The sequence below is a fragment of the Scophthalmus maximus genome, chromosome 12, assembly GCF_022379125.1.
Source record: "Scophthalmus maximus strain ysfricsl-2021 chromosome 12, ASM2237912v1, whole genome shotgun sequence".
NCBI classification, from domain to species: domain Eukaryota; kingdom Metazoa; phylum Chordata; class Actinopteri; order Pleuronectiformes; family Scophthalmidae; genus Scophthalmus; species Scophthalmus maximus.
Genome location: NC_061526.1, coordinates 14273634 through 14296056, shown reverse-complemented (window position 1 = coordinate 14296056; position 22423 = coordinate 14273634). Strand labels below are relative to the sequence as shown.

Here is a 22423-nt window from a genome sequence, read left to right as displayed (position 1 = left end):
GGGTGGTGTGGGGGGCTGGGGGAGAACAGACACTGAACAGACAGTTGTAATGGGAGTGATGCTGTGAATGCTCATTGAAGGGAGTGAACTCTACAGAAGTTAGAATTTTACTGTAACGCAGAAGGTGAACCTGTGACGTCGACAGGTTTGAAGTCCTCGTCAGTTCTCTTTGCTTGTCACTTGTACATAACGACGTGATGAAGCGAAGGCGCGAATGCTGTGGTCAGAAAAAGAAAAAAAGTGGATTAGTAATGCATGCGAGATGTCTTAATATAAATAATACCTCCATAATTTTTTGGGTCTTTATAGACTTTCAGCTCGTTTGTTCAAAAGCCATTTGGCCCGTAAACAAATGATGTTTTATCGCAATAGTATTGTTTTTTTAATTTTATTGTATCCGATGAATAGGGCTGCTGTTGACAGAAGTGACACGTCAGTGCAACAATGATTTGGATTTTTAATCAAGAGAACATCTCTAAGCAAAAAATGTTTTATTTATTCAAACGTCATCGCTGAGATAATTCAGAGACACAATTATCTGTCCGACAACAGTGTGTTTTCCAGATAGTGTCCCTGCCCGTCAATTTCGGGGGGGGGGGGGGGGGAAATCGGTCAAAACATTTTCCACAGATGCCTCTGTCCCACCTCTGCCAGGCCATTACCTCACTCTGGATGAAGAGAGTGAGTCAAAAACTGCCACTTTGACTTGAAACTGAGATTATTTTGTCGGACTGTCATCGCGTTGTCATACGTTGAGTCGGCACGGGACCTGTACATGAACTCCACACAATGTTGAGCATTAAATATGCCTGCATTTTCAATATTTGTAATAAACAGTGTTACATGTTAAACCTGATGATCACTATTGTCATCTTTATGACAATACACACACACAGGGTCATGTAGCTTTTGTTTTTTTCATTGTATATTATTTATCTGATAATTTTACATCATTGGGCTCAAGAAAATAAAGTACTTCTAAGTCAAACTGTGTTTCTAAAACCAAAGCTTTATAAAATTAGGAGGGGGGGGGGGGCAGGGACAACATTTATTTTAATGGTTTTATTGGTTCTTTTTCTCCTGCCTGCTGGATTTAAGATTTGTGTATTTTTATCGCATAGAAAATCCATTCCATCCCTTTGGATTTAACATCTAACTAATAAAGACGCATTTTCAGCCAGTCAAACGTGAATGAAACAAGCAAGACTGAAATGAATGTGACACTTCTAATGAGCCCAACTGTGTTTAAAATATACAACAATCGTGATGCAAATGTGAAAAAAAAAAATCTGTGAAATCCTCTTGGGTTTGAATTCACGAGCCTGCTCATTTGAAAATCACATGACGTTCCTCAGTTTGTATATGTGAAGTCTGCGTTACAATCCAAAATTGTATCGAGATTCTATATAAAAAAAAACGTGAATCTGAAATATTGGGGCCTAAATACGAACTTACCAAATGATTAATTCGCAGCCAGACGGGAGCGCACTGTCCTGTCGCCTGCGGTGGTGCGGTCACCCTCACGCACACACACACACACACACACACACCCAGCGCGGCTCCCCCCGCCCCCAAATTCCCCAAACCCCCTCGGCTCGGACACATCTGCGCCGCCGTCGCGTTCTCCGTCCCGAGTCTCCCGCAGCAGCAGACGCGCGCCCCGTCCGTCCCGCTCACTCCTCACCACTTCGTCCAAATCATCTGTACGCAGCGCCAAGTCCCTCGGAGTGCCATGGCGCACTGGAGCCTGCTCTTGGTGTCTTTGTGCGGAGTCGTGCACGCACAGGGTGAGCGTGACGCACAGATTTGGAGGTCTGGTTGTTGGGTGTTTGTAGTTTTTGAATGCGCATGAGGAGTTATTACATTTTTGTGTGTGGGGGGGGGGGTATTAAAGTCTAACCTCAAGGTGGTGTGGAAGTTCAACTTGGGCTCCTAAAGTTTCCATGCCCTCGTGAGAGTGTGTCCCACTTTGATTAACTCTGAGTCAACCACTTGGCACCCAGCCTGAGAGTGTCCCAGTGGCGCCCTCAGGGATTGTGTCACGGGGTGGCTGGGCAACTGGGCAACTGAAAATCTCGGGGTGGCACACCCAAACCAAAAGCCATGACTAAATTTCAGGAATTCTATTGTGCCATTGTAGTATGTTTTTGGGATTTTTGATTTGAGTTTTGGAGAGTTGGATTTTGTTTATTTATGTATTACCTTAGTTATTAAATACTCTTTTTGTTCATTGTTACCTTCATTTGGGTCCTGCTCCTTCAAACCTGTGACACTTATACCTCACTATACTGTTTAACTATAATAAAAATATACTTTATTGATTTGAATGGATAGTACCTAATGTAAAATATATTTTTACCCAATGTAAAATATCAGATACAAGCAGAATTTACTATAATTCTGCTGCTCTTGTATATATCAAATACAATCTGCTGGGTTGCCCACATTTGGTTTTATTTATTATTGCACTTAGACCAAACTATAACTAGTTTAACTATTATGACATCATACATCATGCCTGCTTCTGCTGTCTCTCGCTCCCTCTTTTACTTAATCCCATCTTGTGCCATCAGAGACCCAGCCTCTCACTTTGCCAGAGTGCTGCCGGGAGGGGAGTGCGGCGGGCCAGAGAGGTCAGGACTGTGAGATCCTCAGGCCGATCTCGGACTCCTACCCATGCAGGTAAGGCAACACCTGGTTTCTCTCCCAGCAACGTTGGACGTTTTGGTGGGGGTTGGGGTGGGGGTCTCAAATTGGGTCCAAGGTATGGATGCATGAAGAGAGAACAAGACATGTTGGGGAGTTGCCTAAGAGGGTCTCACTGAGTCCGTTCATGGGCCCCTGGGGCAAAGTAACGGTCAATACAAGGGGGTCCAGGGACAGAATACCTGAGGATGATTATTGTCAAGTTTTACTACATATCGATTGGTCTGAAATGTTGAAAACACAACGTAGGGTTTTGCAGTTCAACCGTGGGTCCAACTATATCACAAAAGGAAAGTGTGACAGAGTGTGTGTGTGTGTGTGTGTGTGTGTGTGTGTGCTGTAGGCTGGCGTTTGTCGCGGCATCTTTAAAAGCAGGAACACCCGCAGGGCTGCAGGCTGCAAATCATCTCCCCAGCCCCTCAGCCATCCATCCCACCGCAGGGGAGGGTCGCCACATATAACTACACAGTGAACGCGGGGCGTTAAGTGCCCCCCCCCCCCTCCCCCGGAGCATTTTTTTTAACACTGAAGGGCCCCGTTTGACTTTCAGAACTTGGGGAGGTGATGATTGTTGTAAGTAGAGGAACACCTGGCCAACACATGGACGTCAGAGGAGGGAACATTTGCCACGGAGACACCGTAAATAAAATGTAGTCTTTTTCGACACAAGTCCACCGGCAGTCAGCTGATCTCGGGCTGTATCTCATGTAAATAGCGAGCGTTTTTTCTTGCCTATCCTCCGCTTATTTCCAGAATCGCCCAAGTGCAGTGCTGTGCGGCGACAGCAGCGGACAAGCACTGTCGAAGCGGCGTCAAAATGGCCCAAATGCAGGGGCCCTGTGAGACGGTTTTCTTCGAAGCACACTTCAGGGAACTGCAAATCGCCAAGGTGGTTGTCAATAAACGTTTTACCCTTTACCCACCTCCTTATAAATCCTCACAAATTGTGTATTTCTTTTTTTTTCTTTCCATCTCCCCCCATGTAGATGTGTTGTGTCTGCTGTACTCTCGGCCTGACGGCGCCCGCCCATGGTCTGAGCTGCGAGCTTCAAGGTCTGTCGCTGGGGAAACGGTGTGAAAGCGTGGCGAGGACCTGCTGTGACAAAAACACAACGGAGGAAGCGAGACCAAATGCCGAAGGTAAAAAGCCCAAATAGCCTTCTTGTGTCTGGTGCCCTTTTGTTGTTGTTGATCAGCCCCTATCTGCGCTGTATCTGCGCCGTGACACATTTGTTTAAGGTGGTGGAGCTGGTGGAGAGAAGCAAATCTCTCATTGCGTTGCTTGTGTGTGGAGCAAATGCACAGGGATGATAAGAGCAGCTGCCGGTTTGTACCTCGTGACGAGCTGTCTGACCTCCGTCCTCATTAGATATGCAGAGAATTTGATTGTTTTCACTGCGGGGGGGATAACGTAGTCATTCATTGTTTGTAATGATCGTCTGTCCACTCTGGAGCGCCGAGGAGGGGATTTCTTCACTTTGGTTACAAAGGTTTCACCTTGGACTCCAGGATGAACATACCTAGATTCTGGTGGCCAAAGGTCAAGGTCACTATTGTTGTGAGATTTTTTTGTCCTGTCCTCCTGAGATACTCTCAAGATGAGCTTTCTCAGGCACCAAGCGAGGTCATCTCAGCTATGGCAAGCCGAAACAGTCGGTGGGCCGTCTCGGGGGGTGTCATGGTCGCGGTTAGACGACGACATTACTCTGACACTACAGAGACCGGAGACAGGAGGACTATCTTTGGGATGCCATACTGTGAACCTGTTGATCTGTTGTGGCGAACAGGAAGTCTCCTCAATATTGAGCCCTTATAATAAATACTTTTGCTTAAGACATCCACGGTCTCCGTCTTCCTGAATCAGCGCCCACTCCATCGATTCTTCCATTTCCACTATAGCTAGCTGCCTTCAGACATGCCCAGAAGTCCGCACATTTCCCTGAAACTTGACTCGGATAATTTCCTGCTGCGTTTGTCATGATGTGATCGGCAAAGAGTTCACGTCTGGAAAGAAGCTTATGGCAGCATCCAACAGGTTTTTTGGCCATACCTCAAGAATTCACACGCTATATGACAACAAAATGTCACACAAATGTCTCATTTGACAATTGATGAAATAAAAACATTTAATAGCCAATGGGTCAAAGGTCAAATTCGCTGTGACATCATAAAATCACACTTTTTTCACCACTATTTGATGGAGTGCAATATAGTGATTAGTTCCATCTAGCCAAAAAAAGACACCACTGGTTGGCCGAGGCAAACTACCAGGGGGTGGTAATTCTTCATATCTTAATGTGATCTCCTTGGTTACAGTAGTAAGCATCTCTGTCTTCCATCAGCCAGTGACATGATTCCTATGAACCTGGATCTTTTCAGACTCCACTTGCTCCCAGCTGCGTGCAGCCAACGATACGTGCGCCTGCCACGATGGATATCAACTGCAAAGTGACAAAGTGAACTGTGAGGGTGAGTGATACAGAGGCATTAACATCTTACTTGAAATCACATCGTATTTATATTTCATATTTTATATTTTGTACATACCTGTTGCTTTTTTATATTCTGCTATCCACCTTGCTGCTGTAACACCCAAATTTCCCTGTTGTGGGCCGAATAAAGGATTATCTTATCTTATCTTATAATAATAATAATTCATTTTATTTATGGGCGCCTTTCATAACACTCAAGAACACCTTACAGTTAAAACAAGCAAAGACACAGTTTAGAAAAGGCAAATATAGTTAAAAACAAACTCATTTTCAAATAAAAACAAACAAAACATATCCATGATTTTGATGGAGAGTGGAGTTAAGTGGGATAGGCCAGTTGGAATTGGTGAGTTTTGAGGGAGGTTTTAAAGGTCTCTTATCAGTGGCACATGGCTCTGTTGATGTCAGTGTTGGTCTGACAGCTGAAATATAGTAATATTGAGGAAATGTGGCCTGCACAGAGACCAGACAATAATACCACCTGGAACCGCTAGGGGCACAAGAGTTGTCTGATGCCTCTTTAAGGGAAAAATACCACAGTGCACTGCGATACTCTGTTACAAAACAAACTAGGTCTACCTGAGCAGGGCCCGAAAAAAAAGAAAGAAGATCAAGTCTGGCGACCCCGCACTGTCTCACAGAGCTGCTTACAACGCTCATGTTTGTTGACCATTAAAAACAAAATGTGATGGCACAGGCGGCTGAAAATGCTTCAGTGTACACGGATGGACAACACACACCTTTGTTTCTCCTCAGATATTAATGAGTGTCTGACGGATAGCCACAACTGCATCTCCGGCCAGACGTGCATTAACACGGAGGGCTCCTTCCGCTGTCAGAGGGAAACCAGCTGTGGCACCGGGTACGAACTCACAGACAGCAACGGTTGCAGAGGTAACAAGTCCAGAGCACAGTGGAAATTATAAATGAATATACGTATATATATATATATATATATACGAAACACAAATCACAATATGGGTTGTCCAAGTTGTTCAAATATGTAGAATATTTGCTCAGGCGAGATATACGCACATTGCTTTTGTTCCAGACATTGACGAGTGTGCTTTGGGCAGCCACAACTGTGGACCAGACTTCACGTGCAACAACACCGCCGGCTCGTTCCGCTGCCGCCCGAGGGAGAGGTGCGACGCCGGTTTCATACAGGACGCCGTCGGCAACTGCAACGGTGAGCGCGGTGTCACTCTTTAGTAAAAACCTTCCACCGGTAAAAAGTGGTTTGCTGATTTTTTTTTTTTAATGATCTCATTAGATATAAATGAGTGTGTGGCCCACACCGGTCCATGCCACCCCGGCCACACTTGTATCAACACAATGGGCTCCTACACCTGTCGCAGGAACACGGTCACCTGTGGGAGGGGCTATCATCTGACTGAGGACGGCACACGCTGTGAAGGTAGATCCAGATACAATAAATGTATTCGCCACGTTCGAAAAATCACCGTATCTCACCTCTTTTCGAATCTAACGAGGAGACGTCACCGCCCCTTCATCTGTCTTCCACCCCCTCGCCCGCCTCTCTCCTCTCACAGATGTAGACGAGTGTCGCGCGGGCAACGTGTGCGGCAACCACGGCTGCGTGAACCTCGTGGGATCGTACCGCTGCGAGTGCAGGATCGGCTTTGTCTTCAACAGCATCACCAAACTGTGCGATGGTACCGTATTCATCGCTACCCTTTTTGTTTGCATTGTAATGTCGTGCCTTCAATATCAGAGTTTGCATTTTTTGATCAACGGTACTTTTAATCTTTAAATTCACAACGTGTCCTCTGCGTTCCTCAGATATCAATGAGTGCTGGCATTATCCCGGACGACTCTGCGCCCACAAGTGTGAGAACACCGAGGGGTCCTACCAGTGCATCTGCACCATTGGCTTCAAATTGTCCGACGATGGCAGAAACTGCGATGGTGAATTTCATTTTCATTCATTCACTAAGACTTAAATTATGTCTGAGCTTGTGGAACACTAAATTCATCCAGTTAGATGATCCACCAAATGTTATTCCGATGTGTAATTAAGTGACTGGGCTTCATAGACATGCTTTTCTCACTCAGGATTGGGGAAGTCATCAATATTATGATTCATTTTCATGCTATAAATTTGGAAGCAGAAATTCTTCCATGTGATAATACAAAGTTCACGTTTCAAAGACATGTACTGTCATGTTGACAGATATCAACGAGTGCGAGATGAACCCATGTAGCCAGGAGTGTTCCAACGTCTACGGCTCCTACCAGTGCTACTGTCGCCATGGTTTCCAGCTGAGTGACATCGATGGGATATCCTGCGAAGGTGCTGTTGGTCGTTTTTTCGGTGCTTGGGGGCGTTTGAAGAAAATTACTTCTTTGCAAGAACTCTGAAGCTTTGATATATATATATAAAAAAAAGCTTATTACAGTGTTTAATTTTTTTACTGGTTAACACGTATATATTGTGATACTAACCTGGCATCCCTGCCACCCTCTACTCCTCCCAGATATTGATGAGTGCGGGCTGCCTGCCGGAAGTCATGTGTGTTCCTACAGCTGCACCAACGCTCCAGGAAGTTTCCTCTGCACCTGCCCGCCCACTGGCTACACACTCGGCCCAAACGGACGCACGTGTCAAGGTCAGAAAAAGAAAACTCACGCTCCAAAGATGTCAGAAATGTTGTGTTTAAAAGGCATCTGGGTATCACCCCGGGAAAATCATCTAGTTCTGGTCCAGTGTCAGAGCTTGACACTTCCACATACTTTTAAAAAGTAATTTGTAAAATTCAGATTTTTTTCCCCCCGTCTGTGTTTTCAGATATCGATGAATGTGCGGCAGGGACCCACACCTGTTCCTTGTCTGAGAGCTGCTTCAACATCCAGGGAGGATTTCACTGCCTGTCATTCCGCTGTCCACAAAACTTCCAGCAAGCAGCACAGGGGTGAGAGCTGAAAGCCATACTTGTCGAATCATAGGCTTTTTTGTCTGTTGATACTAAAGGGTCGATCGTCGCCTGGAGCTGTGCATGATGCATCTCACTCGTCTGTAGTCTAGTATGGAGACTCCGTCCTGTCATCTTTCTCGTTTTTTTACACTGTTGGATTTCGGGCCCCCACTGTTGGCGTTCTCCTGCAGCAGAACTCCTGCCGCCGTCTCCGCCTTTCCTCCGTTCCCTCCCTCTTTTTAGCATCTCTCGCTTCCCATGTGTACAGCCAGTCCCGCCCTGCGTCCAACGAGCCCTTTCCATGTTTTCCCTTTTCAGCCGTTGCGAGCGCGTAACTTGCGAGTTCACGCGGGACCCGGCGTCGTGTCTCTCCCTTCCACTGAGAATCTCCTTCTACAACGTCAGCTTCCCCGCCAGCACTCCCGTCCCAGCCGACGTCTTCAGGATGGGACCCTCCAATTCCGTCCCGGGAGACGTGATGCTGTTGAGCATAGTGTCCGGTGACGAGGAGGGATACTTCACCGTGCAGCAGCAGCAGGCCCACGGCGGACTGATCTCCCTGCGCCGCGCCTTGTCCGAGCCCCGGGACTTCTTTCTCACCGTGGAGATGAGGCTGATTCGTTACGGAACGGCACATCTGTACATGGCCAAGATCGCTGTGTTTGTCACACGCGAGCAGCCGATCAAACCCCCGAGAACATATTAAAAAGTCTTTGTGAAATTTGACACAAATACTTTTAAATATTTTAAAGTCTGTCCCTGTCTTGTGTTCACCTCTCATGTATGGTTTCTACTACTAATTCTGGCTGACTATCATATTCTCAAACAAGACTCTACGGATGTCTTGTCACAATGAATTAGTGCCACTTCTTCAACAAATTAGGTGATATTTATTTCTAAATCCATTTTTGTCAGTATCCATTTGTAACATTAACCTTTATTTTATATTTCAGCTCTTCCTCTTTTTTTAACTATGTCATGGCCAGAGTGACATTGTCGCTGATTAACTGCTATGATGCTGTGGGGATGGAAGCTAGATTTAGATATTTATCATATAATATTATCACAATAATTATTATAAATTTGATGGAAGGTCAAAATTTTACCCTTAAAAGAGTACTAATTTTGGTCAAAACACTAATTTGTTTTCTCACAGAGTTAGATGAGATGATGGATACTAGAAAAATCTACTCTCAATGCCTTTTTAAAATTTTTTATTCTTGCACATGATGCATCTGTAGGTTTAATAGGACATTTTGTTTACCACTAGATGGGGCTCATTAGCTGCTGAAGATTTCTGCAACGCTCGAGTCCGTATTATTCATACGCATTAAGTGTCGACGTCGACTCATTCTACCTCATGTATCCGCGGCAGCTTCCTTTCATTTGTACTTTCTATGTGACTGGAATAAAAAAAAGTGACAGCTAAAAAATGGCTTTTCACTCTTTAATATGTAAGCACACACACACCGGCAATGGTTTTTCTGCCACTACTCTCGCGCTTCCTCTGCTGTGGTCATTTAAAAAATTTTTTTTTAATGTAGAAACCAATTTTTCCTATGATCTGCTCCAAGCAGCCTCACCGTTGGATCAAACATCCCCGTCTCAGCAGACGGCAAGAAAAATAAGCACGGACTTATTTATGGGCACCCGGGGCCCCCGGCCAAGCGTGGGGCTCTCAATTAGTGGTGGAGCTCTCGTGATGGATGGTGCTTTTCGTGTTGGTATTGGGCGGTTATCAATAAATCTCCCTGTAAGTGATACCAAAACCGGCCACGAGCCTTGTTGGTCAGCTGGATAAATGCAGCCAGACACGATTCCTGTTCCACTTCTTCTAGGGGTTCGGTGAATGTAGAGCTGATTGAAAATGCAAAGCTCTTCGGGTTGTATCACCACCTCATTTTCCAAAACGCTAAGTTCAAATTGTTACATAGGTAGCGAAATGCCTCGGGATAATGATAGTGGCATCTGGTTTTCCTTATTTTCACATAGACACTTTTGACGGTTGTTTGTTTTTCCCATACTTCTGTTGCTGATCCTCTTCTCCCCCCTTCTTTCTCAAAATCACGTCTGTCTTTCCCTCTTATACACAGACAGGATAATTCGGTCAATTTGCGTTGCGTTAAGGCCTGCCAACCCGGGGACCCCGTCTGCGCTGTGGACCCCATCAACCTCATCACCTACAGCGCCCTCTCCCTGCCAACCTTTCGAGACTTCAGAGGACCAGAGGGTACGATAAAAGTGGAATGAATTTCGATTCTTTGAAAGGGCTTTGCGGTGGCTGGCTTGGCAACGCAAGTTTGAATCTGATTTCATGCATTTGCCTTGGTGTCACTGATGCCGTGTGTGATTTTTTTTGTTCTAGAAATTGTATCATATTTCTTAACTCATGTAGCTTTCAAAAGCAAATTCTAAAGATGATTTGCAGCCTCATAGAAATACAAGTTTCCGTCCGCCGACCTGCCACAGTGCATAAGATTCGATTACATATTTCAACCCACAGGACCACTGTTTAATTGGAGCATAAATGTCTGATTTGAGGGACTGAACGCACTTTGTGGTTTGCCTCTATCAGAGTAATAAAAACTTTAAACCAATTCGCCCAACAGAAATCATTTTCCTGCGGACAAGTGTGGCGGCTCACCCTGCCCCTCTCCCCGGTGGGACTGATGTCTTCTTTGAGATCGTGGATCCCGATGAGCAGTTCCACGATTGCTTTGTCGTGGTGAAGCACTTCCACCAGGGCAAGATTATTGGTAAGAGACTAGAGTGTCACTTGGAAGCAGGTAGTCAACGTTTCAACGTTTTACTGAGTCACTAATCATGGTCCGTGTCCTCCCTCAGGTGTTGTTCAGCAGGTGAAGCCCATCACTGGCCCCAGGGTTATTGTGCTGAAGGTGGCTATGAATTATTACGTGTCGGGACACTTCTCCCATTGCAAAATCGTCGTCGTGCACATCTTATTCTCCGAGTTCTGGTTCTGAGCTGAGCTAAGGAGGGAATGAAAACACTTACAATTTGTAAGACAACATGTAACTTTCTCAAAAAGCATTCAAATATCAATTTGAATATTCATGAATGCCACATTTAATTTTCTGGACATTAAAAGAAACAAACAAACTCAAATTTTAAAGATGTTGTTTGCCAGATTCCAAGTGCAGATGCACTGAAGCCAGCAAACCATCTATGTCATTAGTTGTCGACAGGTCTTCGTCGTTGAGATATTTCAGTGTGGACCAAAGTCATGGGCTGACCGACCAAGAAACATTGGTATCCATAGAGCCACTCTGCTATCAGGGCTGAAAATGTGTTTGTCAAGCAACAGAACTGACACCTTTCTCTCTCCTGATAACTGTAATCCAGATGCGTTGAATGTTACCATGCCTTTTTTAATTAAATCAGAATAACAGGCAATAGCCTGTCCTTTGTGTTTCATTTGAATTCAGACTTTGTTGTCATGAGTGCTACTATGATAGACTGTTGGTGAACCTGTGGAACCTGTGATCCATTTCATCCGCTTTGACAGACCAGATGTAACATGCTGTCATTTTCTTAAAAAAATTTAAACCAAAATGCTTTCAAACGTCGACTGTGTTTTTGTATCGTTAGGCTTGCACGTCTGTGAATAATAAAGACTCGGTGCAGCTCTTTGCGTTCATGTTTTTCTCATGAGGAGGGAGAGCCACCGCTGCACACTAACCCAGTCGTCTTCTAGTTAGCATAGCTGAGGTCTCCAGAAGGACTAAAATATGATAGGATGTCCTGTTTTTCCTGTAACTCAATGCTTAATCATTCTATACCACTTCCAGTTTGCGAGGATATTTCCAGTTACTCCGCTCAAAGAGTGAATAATGGGGAATCCTATACCGGGAAAGGTTTGGTTTTTGGAATACTCGTCTTAAAAGCTGACAAATTGCTTGAGGTGGATACCTCTTACCATCCATAATCCACCCTCTTCCATGTTGATCTGCCCCTCTCACCACTTCTGCGCTGCGCCCGGCCAGTGAAAACACGGGGGACAACCAAAGGAGGAAAATCCTGTAATCTAAAATTCACCACTCTACATGGAAATCTCAAAGGCTTGTCCTGTGGCTTGTTTTTTTTTTTATTTTTTGCAGCTGCAACAATTGTCCCACAACTTGGCACATGAAATGATATTCAGACCTTTCAAACGTTGCTCTAGGCGAAACTGATTTAAGATGTGGGTGCAGCTGCAACTTGAAGCCCGTACAAAACTTCCACTTCAGAAATTCCCCAGAACGTGGGTATAATATTGCGGAGCACGTCCAAATATAGCAGGAGCGATGATGATAATGATTTAACCAGTGATGATTGTGTTGGATGAAGATGGTTGTATGTATACTCCCTGTCACTTGATGTACATTTTCTCAGGTAGTTTGTACTAAGTTTTAAATCCTTTATGGTTCCCCATGGGGGATATCCGGTTATTACAGTGGCCCAAAGACAGAATGAGTACAGGTTTGGAATAAGAATAGGATAAAATAAAATGGAATAAAAAAAAACAGAACATGGAATAAATCAAAATAGACTTATGTAGAACAAGTCTGTGGATGTTTTATGTTGCATTTGGCTGCGAGGCAAAATTCCCCTTGCGGGACAATAAGGCTGAAGTTGTCAATCACACTGGGAGGCACGGCAGTATGGATAAATTGGTGCATTGGTTATACTTTAGTGAAATAATAATAATAATCCTAATAATAATAAAGCGTCTGTTATAACCTGAAGAAAGCAAGAAAGAATCAGCTACTTCTTTATAATGGGTTCTTTTTTCAAAATCCAGCTTTGAGATTTCATTGCTTCGGCGTCGTATTCCTCAATGGAGTTATGTTTGATGAAATGATAGTAGATAGAACAGATGATTGCTATAGAAATGACATGGGAACAGGCAGTATGTAAGTATAATGAATGGGTGGTTAGTTAGAGCCTACCCACTGAGTTTTGACCAAATATAAGTGCAATAACCCCTTTATTCCCCAAATAAGTTATATAAGTATAAGTAATATCTTCCCATTTCTTGCTACTGTGGGTTGTGACTTTAGTGTGTCTCCATCCACAGCGCTGGTATATTACATTTTTCTCTCACATGACATACTGTAGTCTCTCTCTCTCTGGCAGCAGTGCAGCAGCAAGAAGCTGTGGTGAGCGAAAACAGCAGCACATGCTCTGACTCCGCCCTCGTCCTGGGTTTATAACCAATAGCGTGTTAGAGACTCTCCCGACCGGAAGTCCCGCCCCCTCCCCCGCTGAATGAAGCAAGCAAACATGGCCGCGCTCACCAACAGCAACCAGGACCTCTCAGCGTCTATCGCCGGCGTTTGTAACGAGAAACACCGCCCCGAACACCTGCAGGCGCTGAAGACGTTCACGGCTGCGTTGCGGGACAGGGAGCACAGGTGCGGACAGAGTCATGTTCTGCTTTTTTTATTATTATTTTTATTTAAAAAAAACCGGAAACTAGCAAACGAGGGTGTTAGCTTGCTTGGCTAAGTCCAGCTGTCAAATAAGCCCCGTCACGTCCAGCGGACTGGTCCGTTAATCACCACTGTCCAGGCCAGTGGAGTTAAGTTGCTGTATTAGGTTTGTTTGGAAGTTTATTCTACTGTATTATTACAGGAAGGCGACCCTGCCTCACCATAATAATGCCTGGGGATACTCACATTCACAGGTTTCCAGCAGCAGACATTTTGAATTGTAATAGCAACAACAGCAAAGGCGGAAGTGATGAGTAATAAAGCAGCAATTAACTAGTTTCTTCAACTTCAGTGTCACCCCACAAGGATTTCCTCCCAGGTTAGGAGCCAAAATCCACTGGATTTCAACTCGCTGTCTATCCCCGTTTTCTCCTGCCTGTCTACTTCCTGTTGTCAGGGATGCCGTGGAGGAGCAGGCCTTCACCCGTCTCCTGCAGGTCCTCACCAGGCTCAGCGGCGAGCTGCAGGCTGCCGAGGAGGAGGGAGGCGACGGCGGCGAGGAGCTGCGGCCCACCGCCCGACAGCTGCAGCTGCAGCTGATTGCCGAGTGCTTCAGGGCACAGAGGAACGCGTGTGTCCAGAGCACACGCAACCAGAGTCTGCTCAGGTGATCGATAAGCCTGCCCGTAACTTCTCTAACAAAAGAAATATGCAACAAAGCATCTAAGCACAAATTAATGCCCAACCATTTTTTCACGTAGGGAGCTCGGTTTCGTCGACGTATCCCTCAAACTCCTGAGCTTCCTTCTGACCGCAAATGTGGAGAGCAGAGATGGCATATTTGAAGGTAAGTTCCTAATAAAAATAGACTATCTTGGAAATGAACCTTTGTGATATTATCCCATATATCACGTTGTCCAGCTCTCCGCTGTGGGATCCAGTTCCTCGGTAATTTGGCCGTGGGAAACCAAAAGTGCAAGGATGTAATTTGGCAGCTGAGCTTCCCGAATCTTCTCCTGTGAGTTGTTATAACGTTTGCCAATCCATGTTAACATTTTCCACGGCTACTAGGAGATAAACATGGTCAATTCATTATGACTTCAACTGTGCTAAATTGTCAACCTGAACGAACACGTGTGAGCAGGCAGCTGCTCGGGTCGGACGATGAAAAGACGGTGAACTACGCCTCCATGGTGCTCCACACGTGTCTAGACAAAGCCAAGGTCGAAGAGATGTCTGAGCCTCAGAACATCCAGCTGGCTCTCAGGGTGATGGAGCTCTGCAGGACTCAACCTGACCTGGACTGGACGTAAGTGTGTGTGTGTGTGTGTGTGTGTGTGTGTGTGTGTGTGTGTGTGTGTGTGTGTGTGTGTGTGTGTGTGTGTGTGTGTGTGTGTGTGTGTGTGTGTGTGTGTGTGTGTGTGTGTGTGTGTGTGTGTGTCTGTGTGTCTGTCTGTCTGTCTGTCTGTCTGTCTGTCTGTCTGTCTGTCTGTCTGTGTGTGTGTGTGTGTGTGAGTGATGGTGTGATGGTGTGTATTGCTTTTATTAGTTCATGTGTGAACAGATTACTACTACTCATTAGTAAAGTTTTTCTGTGATCTTTATTGATTTCCAGGGTTCTCATCGCAACCCAGCATTTCCTCAAATCCTCAGCTCTGGTGGAGAGCATGTACTCAGGGATGTCTCACCATGAAAGGTACCTCACTTTTAGTACAGTGACAAACAGATGCAGAAAATCCCAAATAAGATCTGTCACAGTAAACCCTTGTCTCCTACAGAAACTAACCTGCTCAGAGACGGGTCTTTATTGAATAACCTTTCTGAATCCAGAACGAAGCGGTTTCTAATTCTGCAGACTAACTAGTGATTTGCCCCAAAAAGGTTAATGCTGCCTGTCACCAGAAAACTCGAATCTTTTGTCTTTTCCAGACTAACACTGCTCGAGCTGCTCTTTGCCCAGCTGAGGGAGGAAGACTCGGAGGAGTGCGGCGTCCCACCCAGCGTGGCTCGTTTCCTGGCCAATTTCTTCCAGAAAGGTTGTGGAGCTGTGCTCACACTTGCCACTGGTTCTGCTTCCAGTGATGAGGTACAGATGGACAGACAAACCAGATCTAAGGGCTTTGATTCAAACTGTGTGGAAGAAAAGGGGAGGATCATCTGAGACTAGCACTACCAAAGAGCAAGATTTAATGGCGTTAAAAACAAATATAATGCTGTGCCAGGTTGCCAGGTTATGTATTCCTGTGCTTCTCAAGTTTCTCAAGTTGCTTGCCCAGCAGAGAGGCACAAATGTAGCGCCATAGATTTTCCCCTACAGCGTTATCTCTCGCATCCCCTTCCTCTTGTGACTGACGGCTGTCGGTTGTAATCCCCTGTAGGTCCTGCAGGAGGCGCTGACAGTGATCAGTCTGCTGGATGTTCTGTGTGAGATGACCTCAGACCATAAGCAGTTCATGTTCCTACAGGACCACCCTGACCTTCTGGTGACCACCGTTGGTAAATGAAAACACACGCACATCACACATGGCAGGCTCCACAACTGGGTCCGATTTGGTTGTTTTAGTCTTAATGTGTCATCTGCACACTGTAGGGACTCTTTGAAATGGTGGAGTCAAAGCCCCAGATTCCCATTAAATCACCCATAGGAAAACAAGTGAAATTCCAGCGCACAACCCACCCTACTTTTGAGTTCTAATGCGGATGAATTTGACACATATCTTGATTAATTAAGTTTCTATATTCTCTTCTTTTACATCCTTCTGCTTTCCCCCCCTTAACATTCTCCCTGTAGAGCTCCTGGGGCAGGTGCACTCCATCGGGAAGGCCAGTAAGAATATTTTCAGTGCTGCTCAGAACTTCTCCTCCCTCAGCGGAGATGGAGATTCCTCTTCCTATTCCCCCGTCATCAGCTTCAAGGCTCACCTCATCCGGCTGATTGGAAACCTCTGTCACAGCAATACCAACAACCAGGAAAAGGTTTGGACTCAAAACAGATTAATTGATTAAGTCATTATTTTTAAAACCAGTTGGTGTGAATTATGGTAACAAAAGAAGAGTAAATGAATATCAGTGAATTAATATGCCTAAAGTAGCTAAGTAGGCCGAAGTAGCTTAGACATGTTTCACAGTTTTCTGTGCTGGTCAAGGAAGTATAGAATTTTTTAAAGGTTTGATTGTTCTTTGGTCTTTGAACATGCCATTTCACATTTTGTAAAGCTGCTGTTGGGAAGCATACTTTCTGGTTGTCCAGCAAAAAGCCCCTGCGGCCATAACAATGTTTCTAAGCCAAGAAAAAAGGACAGAAGCTATTAGTTGATCAACAAAAAAATACTGTCCTAATCAAGTTATTTGCTGCTTGTTTTCCTGTTTAAAAAAAATACTTTTTAAATGTAATATATTTGGGTTCGGCACTCAGACTATTTTAAAATGTCACCGTGAGGTCTGGGAACTCGGAACGGTCATTCTTCACTAAACTAAACAATTGACTAATTAATACAATTGTAAAAACTGTTGCATTACACAGTTATGGAAATAATTGTCAGTTTCAGCCCTATTAGAAGAATAGATTAGAAAGCCTGTATTGTCATATTGTAGGAAATACAACGAAATGAAGAGTGCTGCTCCTGGTTGGTGCATAATATTAAAAATAAAAGAACACATCACACAAAAAAGCACCAAACTGGAGATCAAAGAGCACCGCCATCTTGGGTCTATCAGGAAATATATAAAATATATGTATTTGACAGAAGGGAAATATATTCAGGCCCTAAATCATAACTTTAAAAAAATGTATGATACTTATTTTTCCATTGGTACTAACCCTAACCCTTATTGTTCTCGAACACAATGGGGTTAAAGTTCAAGGAGAGGAGGAGTTGTCCCCTGGTCAGATCTAGCTCTACACTGATTAGCACTTTTTTTTAAGAGAGCACGTTCTCGCAATGTGCTGAACGTATTAACACCACACAATCTCTCGAGGACTGAGAATAACTGAGAAGTTGCACACTCGTGTAACATCTAATGGAGCACAAGGCTGTGTGTGTTCCTACGACTGCAAGCTCATGGCGTCTTTCAACACAACAGCTTGGTTTTTTGCGCTGAAATGTGAAACATTCCCTCCCTCAACGATTTTATCAGTTTGTCTCCATCTGTCAGCGTCTCGCTATTACCATAAAAAACTGATAAATAATGAAGTGGATGGGGAGGAGTTGGCCTCTATCTGTGGTACATTATAGACTCAGTCCTACTTAATAGAAACAGATTTGTGGAATGCTTGTGGGATGGCCACCCTCCGTTGGCCCCTCTGTAATATTCATGGATGCTGATCTGTGGTCTGTCAGTGGTCAGAAATCACCCCGTATCTGTTTTCACTAAGATCTCTTCCAGTAAACCAAATGTCATTCTGTTCACCTTTGGGAGATATTGTAATTTAAGATGTGCATGCGAGGAAGCACTGAACTGCGTGCACCGGGGCTGCCGTCAGGGTCCAGTCACTTGTTATTCATCTCTTTATGGGTTTGGACACAATGTAAGCAACTGCAGACGATCCTGCCGAAAGTTGGAAAAACGCAGACCTGCCTGGGCGCCCGTGCCAGTCAGCGACTTTGTTTCTCCGGCAGTCGAAATGACATTTCAATTTTTCTGAAACTCAGCAACCCGGCGGTGTTCTGGAGCTCCTCGCAGTGCATTTGAAGGGTGACCACAATGGCAAGAGGGGAGCAGGCGTAAGCAAAGACAACAATTAAGCCTATAGAATCAGACAAATGAGACAGAGCAGATCACCCTGTTGTGACGGTCGCAGAGTAACCCACAACCGCACTGCTGCTCCTGCATGGACGCGAGGCTCCGCTGAGGACGGGGACACTTAGGTCGAACGCTTTTTCCTTTTTTCCATAATGTATTTGTGCTTTGTTTTTCTCTTTAAACGGTGATTGCTGGCTAGACTGCACTGCCTGACCAAATCCTCCAATTCACTGAAATGTTTCTATGGAAGTTAAATGGTACTGATGAGCGCAGGCAAGACTGTGCCTGTGGTATGTTTTGCTTTTTCAGACCACAGAAACATGGACATCAGACAAAGCAAGCAAAATATAGTGTTGCTTTAAATATGACACGCACTTATTGCTTTGAAAATGTGAGAAAAAGCCATCAAAAACATGGTTTGTTGTTCATAGATGTATTCTTTTATTTTCCCTGAGATTTCCGAGGTTCATATTAGTGTACAAATACATATACGCTAAAAGTTAGGCTAGGAATGTTTTCAGCAACAGTATAATATCCGCTATTCCAAATGTTATTGGAAGTCAAAATGTGATCCACCAGTAACAGTAAATTCTTTTAACATCTCACTGAATGTGTTTTCCTCAGGTGAGAGAGCTGGACGGCCTCCCCCTCATCCTGGACAACTGCAACATAGACAGCAACAACCCATGTATCCTTTTGTCTGATCTGGAAAAAAAATAAGACACATCTGTGTTTGTGTTACATGCATCGCACATTCGTTTAAATCACTGGACAAGTAATTATTGTCTTTGTGTCTCTTATTCTGGCACTGTTGGTGCATTTGCGACTGAAACGTAACCGCTGCACGAAGCTTCGATTGCTGCAGTTTGAGCCATCTGGTCCAATTTGAACACAGCCTTGTTCACTACCTTTGAACTCATCTCTTCTAAAGTGTCAGCTGCTGGGATCCAACCTTGATCTCAGAACAGTGCAGGCTTCACAAAGATTTGATTTATTGAAGGACAGCCATTGGGTTTGCATTAGATTTGCACTGGCCTACCTGATGCAGTGATGACTCTGCACTATAAGTGGAGGCACCTGATGTGAACCAGCAAACCCTGACCCTGACCTGGTGAGAGTGTACATCACTGAGCCACAACCACTGAGTTCCTTGGGAATAAGAAGGTAGCTGGAAGCCCTGCTACCAGTCGGTAAAGAGCGGACACTGTGCCAGGTCAATAGTCTGAGCTGAGCCTTGTCTCCATGCCCCCCCCTCCCATACATGCTTACACACACACACACACACACACACACACACACATGCTGGCCACTGTTTTCATGTAGGTGTCAGCATTTGTTTCTGTTCAGAGAGAGAGATTGTCAAACATAAATTAAGTAATTTTGATTTATACATGAAAATGTTTTCCAACACAAAACCTAATCCTGTCTGCGAAAACTTGTTTGTTTATTGGGCTGCGAGCCTGAGGAAAAAAAACTAGATCCTCGTGAGCTTGATATCCAGAGTTGGTTTTCACTGTTTACCTCTCCACCAGTCTACATTTAATCTTTAATCTTATGCAGTTTGACGGTGGGGCGTGCCTGATGCTTGCCGTTGGCACAATCGTCATAACAACAACAACCAGTTTCAGTTTCCGTGCACTTGGAAGAGAGAGAGATTTGGGAATATCATCTTTCATGGCAGACTTCGTTGCAGGGTTAGCGTGGGTCACGAACTACCTCTATCCCCTTCCTCCAGACTTGGTTTCTCCGGTTTGTGTCAGGGGAATTAGAAAATGTCTGATCATAAAAAAAACACACAATAACCAATCTCTCCTCCAGTTTGCTGTCTGACAGGACCTGTATTCACATGAACGCAGTTTGATTGGCCGTCAATGAGCAGCGTTTGTGTTTATGTCTCCGTATCAGTCATGCTCTTGTTAAAATTCTGGTGTCGCTGTCCTTAACTGGACGCTTCCAGTCATCAGCCAGTGGGCCATCTTCGCCATCCGGAACATCCTCGAAAACAACACACAGAACCAGGAGCTGGTGGCCGACCTGGAGCGCCAAGGCCCGGCCGACTACTCCGCTCTCAGGGAGCTGGGATTCCTGGTGGAGGAGCGAGATGGAGGTGTGCTGCTCAAAACCGTGAGGAAAGACTCATAAAGACCCCGGAGAGGCAGCCGGGAGAAGGAGCTCCTCCCCCCACAAGCAGGTTTTCATGTGAAGTCACTGTTAAGAAGGGGGATCAAGTACATGTGCATGCGCTTGCGTGCACATGTACTCCTATTGTGCTGCAAGCATCCTTAACGTGACCAGGTTCTTAAGCTTCATCTGCAGGTCAATGACTCTGTGCCTGTTTCCAAAAATGGACAGGCACATTGCTTATATAGTAAATGGAAAAATGTTTTTTATTTATTTAAATATTTATATAGAAGAGTAGGTATAAATTACTTTTCTACCGCTTTGTTCATAGTACTCATGCTCAGACTGGCCCTTACCGTATTGTTTACACACAAAAGGCCCATGCCCCCTGCGTGTACCAAAATCAAAAGGCCAAGACGTCAGCAGCTCTTGTTCCATCTTGACCCAAGTCTGGGAAAAATGAAGAGTTTTGGGACATGTGAGCTCATGCTGGTACCCTTTGACAAGGCGTATGCTTTGTCGTCTAATCCAAAGACAAAGGGCACCACAGTGTCCAGGCTTTTCCCTTTTCACAGACACTGATGTTGCCAGCGGGGGGTGGGGTTTAATCCCAGGCCCGTAGTGACTTCTGCAGTAACTGCGAAACGGGGAATGACCCCCAAAAACCTACGATGTAATCAACCCCCTCACCATCTTAGCTAATTAAAATGGTGGCTAAGACTTTTCTTTTCCTCTTTCAAACGCTCAAAATACTCGCTCATCTAAAGTGACATAGTCTTATTAATATTCTAATCTAAGGACATCAGTGCAAATGCAATAAAAACTAACAAACTATGCATGTTTTGTATCGAAAAAAACATGCTCAGTATGAAGCATGAGCTTGTCACTTTGTTTGCTTTTGCTTCTTGTATCAAGATTAAAACAGTAGTTTTAGACTCAACATAGTCCAGTGAATTCAACCTTATTCTTCATCATCTCACTCTTAATCTTCTATTTCAATCCTGTTGCTGTTGTATAGATCAAAAAGGCATGAGGGCTTATGACGCGCAGTATTAATCATTAACCATCGTCATGTTTTACACCTTTAGACTTCTGTTCTTTCTCCTCGCTCCTCGCTATTATAATTGAGTTTGACCAGACTGCATAGACTTTTGTAGAGATTTAGTAAATACTAACTGTTTTTTCCTACTTACGTGTAGTTGTGTGTGGGCGTGTGTGTGTGGGTCTGTGTGCGCGGGCCTGTGTGCGCGCGTGTGTGCGCGCGTGTGTGTGCGCGCGTGTGTGTGTGTGAGCAAGCGCTTCTTGTGTTGATCAATGATAGTGATACCGGATCAGTAGTCGATGGATGAGAGCAAACTAAAAGTGTGTGTGAGTGAGTGATTCAGACCAGAAGCATTAGTTTGCAGAATGACATCCCTCCCTGCTCCTCCCGTTGCCAGATAAGCTGAGCGGTCCTGACACCTCAACAATGCAGCGCTTTACGGGCCGGCCCGCACCCTGCCCCACCCTGTTTGCTCTGCCTCTGATTTTTAATGACAAAATGTATTGAAACAATCGGCCGCCGACTCTCCCCTCAATCCGCCGGCATAGTGGAGGGAGCTTATGCGGTTCCGGTCCCCAGGATTTCAGACGGCTAACAAAACAGCTGTTACTCGCGCTCGACTGGCTGGCTGCAATGCTTTTCAGCCCCCACAGGAAAGAGGCTGTGCGATTCAGCCAGGCTGAATGAGGTGGCACGGCCACGGTCGCCTGTTCACCTCCGAACACATTTAGCGCGGTCAAGAACAGAATTTCCCGTTTCCCATATCAGCGTTTTATCCCGTAGGCCTCTACCACAGTGTCTTTGTGCCTTCTGGTTTGATAATTACCCACAAGAACCAAAACGCGAAAAAACACTTTGACGGGGTGTCAAGTACGTGCTTCATTTTGCGGTCAATTGATTATGTTTATATGATGTGTAATAAAGAATTGTGTGTGACAAACAGCTTTTTGT

General features: G+C 44.9%; 2 protein-coding genes across 3 annotated transcripts; both read left to right on the top strand.

Moving 5' to 3' along the window:
- Nucleotides 1-5: 5 nt before the first annotated feature.
- On the top strand, nt 6-11782 carry LOC118288214 (fibulin-1). 2 transcript variants are annotated; one of them, XM_035614057.2, is made up of 16 exons: nt 6-1787; nt 2574-2682; nt 3460-3595; nt 3693-3846; nt 5086-5175; nt 5955-6092; nt 6250-6387; nt 6472-6615; nt 6752-6874; nt 7002-7127; nt 7393-7512; nt 7697-7828; nt 8008-8131; nt 10228-10364; nt 10744-10890; nt 10979-11782. In XM_035614057.2, exons 1-16 carry the CDS (start codon nt 1733-1735, stop codon nt 11116-11118), a joined length of 2013 nt encoding a protein of 670 aa, XP_035469950.2. In that variant the 5' UTR covers nt 6-1732; the 3' UTR covers nt 11119-11782. The 2 variants fall into 2 exon arrangements, with proteins under 2 accessions (XP_035469950.2, XP_035469960.1); XM_035614067.2 differs by lacking the exons at nt 10228-10364; nt 10744-10890; nt 10979-11782 and adding an exon at nt 8453-10193.
- Nucleotides 11783-13391: 1609 nt separating this feature from the next.
- atxn10 (ataxin 10) lies at nt 13392-22414 on the top strand. Its single transcript, XM_035614633.2, has 11 exons — nt 13392-13548; nt 14024-14233; nt 14328-14413; nt 14488-14584; nt 14711-14875; nt 15182-15262; nt 15496-15652; nt 15945-16062; nt 16358-16542; nt 18934-18997; nt 20267-22414. The coding sequence occupies exons 1-11, from the start codon at nt 13403-13405 to the stop codon at nt 20449-20451; spliced, it is 1494 nt and encodes a 497-aa protein (XP_035470526.1). The 5' UTR covers nt 13392-13402; the 3' UTR covers nt 20452-22414.
- The last annotated feature ends 9 nt before the right edge of the window (nt 22415-22423 follow it).

What these genes read in the sequence shown, in the direction of transcription:
- LOC118288214 (XM_035614057.2), top strand. Translation starts at nt 1,733, where the DNA reads ATGGCGCACTGGAGCCTGCTCTTGGTGTCTTTGTGCGGAGTCGTGCAC. An exon ending in AGACAGCAACGGTTGCAGAG is followed by an intron (nt 6,093 to 6,249) that starts GTAACAAGTCCA and finishes CTTTTGTTCCAG; the next exon opens with ACATTGACGAGTGTGCTTTG. An exon ending in AAACGGACGCACGTGTCAAG is followed by an intron (nt 7,829 to 8,007) that starts GTCAGAAAAAGA and finishes CTGTGTTTTCAG; the next exon opens with ATATCGATGAATGTGCGGCA.
- atxn10 (XM_035614633.2), top strand. Translation starts at nt 13,403, where the DNA reads ATGAAGCAAGCAAACATGGCCGCGCTCACCAACAGCAACCAGGACCTC. An exon ending in ATACCAACAACCAGGAAAAG is followed by an intron (nt 16,543 to 18,933) that starts GTTTGGACTCAA and finishes TGTTTTCCTCAG; the next exon opens with GTGAGAGAGCTGGACGGCCT. An exon ending in CATAGACAGCAACAACCCAT is followed by an intron (nt 18,998 to 20,266) that starts GTATCCTTTTGT and finishes GGACGCTTCCAG; the next exon opens with TCATCAGCCAGTGGGCCATC.